Source organism: Pteropus alecto, unplaced genomic scaffold (genome assembly GCF_000325575.1).
Source record: "Pteropus alecto unplaced genomic scaffold, ASM32557v1 scaffold155, whole genome shotgun sequence".
Classification (NCBI taxonomy): Eukaryota; Metazoa; Chordata; class Mammalia; order Chiroptera; family Pteropodidae; genus Pteropus; species Pteropus alecto.
The window spans coordinates 18797660-18803253 of NW_006438113.1; the positions used below are offsets into that span (position 1 = coordinate 18797660).

The 5594-nt window shown below is 34.3% G+C and overlaps 1 protein-coding gene and 1 pseudogene across 9 annotated transcripts in view; one reads left to right on the top strand and one right to left on the bottom strand.

Annotated features, from left to right (window-relative positions):
- Positions 1–3557, top strand: part of JMJD1C (jumonji domain containing 1C) — a 302235-nt gene extending 298678 nt beyond the window's left edge. For all 9 annotated transcript variants that reach the window (XM_025049371.1, XM_025049365.1, XM_025049364.1 and 6 more), the window contains 2 exons: positions 2325–2456; positions 2635–3557. In XM_025049371.1, coding sequence (XP_024905139.1) covers positions 2325–2456; positions 2635–2724 — 222 coding nt within the window. In that variant the 3' untranslated portion in view covers positions 2725–3557. The remainder of the gene's footprint in view (positions 1–2324; positions 2457–2634) is intronic.
- An 841-nt stretch (positions 3558–4398) lies between these two features.
- On the bottom strand, positions 4399–5549 carry LOC102882068 (annotated as a pseudogene).
- Positions 5550–5594: the final 45 nt, after the last annotated feature.

Sequence of the window (5594 nt, forward strand, 5' to 3'; positions counted from 1 at the left end):
TTTCTTTTTCTTTTTCTATTTCTATTTCTTTTAATAGTTTTCATTATATAGGTCCTTCACATGTTGCATTAAATTTATTCCTAGGTATTTTATTCTTTTTGGTGCAATTGCAAAAGGAATTATTTTTTCCTCTTCTTTTTCTGACACTTTATTATTAGAACATAAGAATGCTGTTGATTTTTGAATGTTGATTTTGTATCCAGAGACTTTACTGTATTTGCTTATTGTTTCTAGTAGTGTTCTTGTGGAGTCTTTAGGCTTTTCTATATAGAGAATCATGTCATCCGCAAATAGTGACAGTTTGACTTCTTCGTTTCCTATTTGGATGCCTTTTACATCTTTCTCTTGCCTGATTACACTTGCTAGGACGTCCAATGTTATGTTGAATAGCAGTGGTGATAGTAGACAGCCTTGCCTTGTTCCTGATCTTAGAGGGAAGGTTTTTTAGTTTTTCACCATTGAATATAATGTTGTCTGAGGGTTTGTCATATATGGCCTTTATTATGTTAAGGTACTTTCCTCCTATATCAAGTGCTTTGTTAAGTGCTTTGATCATAAATGGACACTATATCTTGTCGAAGGCTTTTTCTGCATCTATCGATAGGATCATATGATTCTTATTTTTTAATTTGTTTATGTGGTGTATCACATTGATTTACATATGTTGAACCTTCCCTGTGCCCCTGGAATGAAGTCTACTTGATCGTGGTATATAATCTTTTTAATATGTTGCTGTATTCGGTTCGCTAGTATCTTATTTAGGATTTTTGCATCTGTGTTCATGAGAGATATTGGTCTGTAGTTTTCTTTTTTATGTGTTATCTTTACCAGGTTTTGGTAACAGAGTAATATTGGCCTCATAAAATGAGTTGGGAAGTATTGTCTCCTCTTTGATTTTTTGGAAGAGTGAGGAGAATAGGTATCAAAACTTCTTCGAATGTTTGGTAGAATTCACTGATGAAGCCATCTGGTCCTGGACTTTTACTTTTTGGTAGGTTTTTGATGATTGTTTCAATTTCCATACTGCTGATTGGTCTATTTAGATTTTCCAGATCTTCTTGATTCAGTCTAGGAAGATTGTATTTTTCTAAGTACTGGTCCATTTCTTCTAGGTTATTAAATTTGGTGTTATATACTTTTCATAGTTTTCTTGCATGATCCTTTGTATTTCTGCTAAGTCAGTCGTAATTTCCCCTCTGTGATCTCAGATTTTGTTTATTTGTGTCCTTTCTCTTTTTTCTTTAGTGAGTCTAGCAAGGAGATTTTCAATTTTATTAACCTTCTTAAAGAAGCAGCTCTTTGTTGTATTTATTTTTTCTATTGTTTATTTTTGTTTTCAATTTCATTTATGTCTGCTCTGATTTTGATTATTTCTTTCCTTCTGCTGACTTTAGGCCTTATTTCAATTAGATTTTTTAACAGTCTCCATTCCCCACTTACTATCTTCCACTTCTCACTCCTCCCAATTAATTTGTATGCTTTAAAAAATTAGAATAAATTTAGGAGCTTGGTTTTCATTTATTTCTCCTTTCCCAGGAATTTTCTGAAACATCACAGAATCCAGATTGGATCAGCTTGGGCCTTTGTCATTATACTGAGCATTAATAGAGAGCAGTTCTAAGAAATAGCAAAGTGTGGAGTCATCTTGTAGATGCGAAACAAATAACATAAGACATTGGCTTCTTATGAAAACCATTTAGTCAGGAGAGAGACAACTTGGAAAATAGTTGTACTATACCCACAGGAGAGTGAAGGTTATCTTTGGTTTGAAAGAAAGGCATGAACAAACAAAATCCTAAAATAATTCTAAAACTCTTGTGAGTAGATCTGTCTGGAACTGTAGTTTTCATCCCAGTTCCTCACAGATAATCAAACTGTCATTTCTTTTTCTTTACTCTCTGGTATAAAAGTTAACAGTGAAATGGTCAAAATGCTGAAAGCCAGCAGAGCAATGATAAACATCCAGATTGATAGAAAACAACTACTTTCCAGTTAGCCTTTTTTTTTTTCTTTAAGTAACACCAAAAAATCTACCATGACAAAATTGATAATTTAATAATTATCAGCCTCTCTGAAGGACTCCTAGAAAGTTTTTCTTTTCATCATTTAAAAATATTTTGTGTTTATAAAGTTACTTTACATGAAGCTTTTCAGTGATATAACTTTCTCCTAAAGTGTGGTCATCTGCTTTGAAATCCATTTGATATTTTTAAGAAAATAAGTTCTCTGGTGAATTGTCCATTGTGTTTACTGTTAATAGACAACTTTTTTTTTATCCCTACCTCCTAAAATTTACATTTTACTCTTTTTGTGTTTGGGGATAGGTACAGAATTTTCACAGCTGTATTCAGGTAACTGAAGACTTTGTGTCTCCAGAACATCTTGTACAGTCATTTCATTTAACACAGGAACTAAGACTTTTGAAGGAAGAAATCAATTATGATGATAAACTACAGGTAAGGGATTAGTTTTCTAACTAGCTCCTGTTCTGCAGGCTTTAACATTTTTTTACTTTGACATTTATTTTTCTTCAATTTGGTTTTCCTTCTTTAATTTTTTTTTTTTTTTTAATATAGCAGTTTTCATTTGTTTATCTTCAGCTTTAGTGATTAGAAATACCAACATCTCTTTCAGGTTAAAAACATCTTGTATCATGCAGTCAAGGAAATGGTGAGAGCTTTGAAGATACACGAAGATGAAACAGAGGATATGGAAGAAAATTAGGTGTGTTCCAGTTTGCTGTTTTTCGGCCATAGAACTGGTGATATTACTTACTCTTGAACGATGATATATGTATGCACACTGACTTAAGCTTCATAAAACCATCAGTGCCAAGAAATTCTCTCTGTAGTAATTACTTGTTACTGACACTGCAGCCGTACAGCCTAAGTCACAGCTCCTATGATTCATTGTTATTAAAACAAGCTACATTTAAAAAGCAGCACTTCATAGCTGTTTTTGTATTATAGTGTATATGATGTTTGTGAAAATTCCAGATTTAAAATGATGTATTTATTTTTGGAAAAAAAAATACAAAATTCTATGCTATATTGTTGATCAAGTGTAAATGTGACCTTGTACAGTTTACTAAAATAACTGATATTTTTCACTACATAGAGACACAGTTACTGTGAGAATAGGACACAAACACCAGCTATTGCCTGCGTTTGGGAAATTGCTGAATCGCACAGCATTCATGTTATAATCAGAAAATTACTGCCAAATAATTGTAAAATTTGTAAAATGTAAAGTATATAAAGTAGATACTAAATACAGACACTTCAATATTTTGTTGAAGCTATTGACTGTACAATTAAACATTTTCAAAAGGTGTAATTTATTTAAAATTGTTTCATTTTGGTAAAATTTATGTGAACTTTTAAAGCTAAATATTAAACTTAATATGCTATGTAAATATATACATATATACATTTAATGATGTATTTTTTTAAAACATTGGCTGGCTTTTATTTGTTAAGTGCAAGTGTTACATATGGCTTTGTACATTGAAGTTGAAAAGGGTTTTACATTTTCCATTAAAAGGACTTTATCAAAAATTGGCTTGCTTCATCATCAAGGTGACCAACATTTTCTTATGATATTATGTTCTTTTTTGGAACATTTCTTCCTTATGTTTTATTGTAAGCTTTTTTCAGCTTTCTTGCAGACTTTATGGACCATCACAAGTAAGTGTCTCAGCTTACTTGTCCTATGGCCCAACTAAAGAAAGGAATACAGGTAACTCCAACTTTATTTATGAACACATTTAATTGAAAAGGGAACCTATATGAATTTTAAAACTCATGATTATGAGAGCATGTGATCAGACAATTTCAAATAAGTCATTTTCCCAGCCAGTAGCTGCTAATATATTGTTGAGGGTTGCGGGGAGAAGGAAGGGAAGAGAAGCAGGTAGCATGGAGGAGCTGTAAGTCAGCTTGAATTGAATAAGAGTTCTGCTATTTACTGTATGACTTTGGAGTCTTGATTTTAATGTAACTGCTAGTATCAGTTGCCTGAGGCTTACACAGTCATTTGAATTTTACTGGAAATATGTAGCCCTTCACTGACACCTACAGGATATTGAGGGGACAGCTTTTTCTCACCTGGAAAGCACACAGTTTAAAAGAAAAAAGTATGGTAGCCCAAGGTGTGACCTTCATGTTTTTCAGTTTTTATCCTGTTGCTTATATCCACCATCTTTTAGCTCCAGGCAAGGTTCAGCCAGGGATGTGAGCAATTACATCCCACAGTAATGCCCCACCTGGCACAAGGGCTAATAAGGATGGATGACAACTACTTGGCTAGAAAAAAAAATTGGTCTAAAGGATAGTTCAAATGATTATGTGAACCTCCTTTTGTAAGTTTTGAATTTTCAACAAACAATTTTCAACAAACAATTGAGGCAGTAGATTAAATGCAGAGGTATCACAAGCAATCTCACTTAATGCAACTATACAGACCAACACTTCTCTACAAATTAAGTTCTTTTGTCTATTGCCAGTTTTAATTTCATAGCTTAATAATGAAGGTTTCTACACTGAAGTCAATACATATACCTAGCATTTCGGTCAAAGCTATTCCATGTACATAGCTGAACTTGATTACAAGATAACCTGAAAAAAGGCTAGGGGAAAATTATTTTTAAGTAGTTTTTACAGGTAATAAGGTGCACACTGAAGGCATATACAGGGCAAAGTCAGCATTTATATTTGAGTTTATTCTTCATTTAACTTCTAAAACACTTCTGAAGCTGAATATTAAGACAAAAACAATACCAAGTAGTGAGCATATTATGATTATATCCTTCACTCATTCACTACTGCATATAAAATGCCAGCATTGAGTCATCCACTGGCCCCATTAAGAGGTCTGGCACAACAGCACCCCTAGGATGATGTTCATCATCATGTGCTTCTCCATTGTAACAGAACTGCCTTACCTGGTATGGATCAAAGTCCACCATTTCTACCTAGTCCATTTCATCAATTTCTTCTACTTTCTTCCTCAGGTAGTTTCTCCAGCAAAGATAGTTTATAAGGAAGAGGGCCATTCTCAGAAAAGTGTACCTCAAATTCAGTGGTCAGGCGACCCTCATCATGTGGGCCACAGTAAATTGGCATGCCTTCATTTAGTGCGCACTTGATATCTCCATGCTTGACAGTCTTACCTAGATGAGAGATGATGACTATGGTTTGATTGTTAAGGGAAGAGACTGACTTTTGGAAGCCACATAATGCTGTATGTCCATAGACAGGAAAAGGTCAACTCGTCCAGTAAAAACAGCATGGCCCTTCCGATCTAAATGATACCTCCTGCCTCCAGTCCTGGTTCTTGGTGTCCATCACCATTTAATGTCATCTTCCAGCCATCTCATACCTTTGTCAATATGAACTACTACAATCTTCTATTGAAGTATCATCCTTCCATTGCAGCTTTTACACCTGTCTTTAGGAATTATCCGTTCCCCTACAGCCCTGGCACTCCATGCTCACAGACTGAATTTTCTGAACCATGCCAGGTCCTAACCGATGAATTCTTACCTGCATCCCATACCTCGCAACTGGAGCAGGACTCGCCTGCTCCTTACTTAA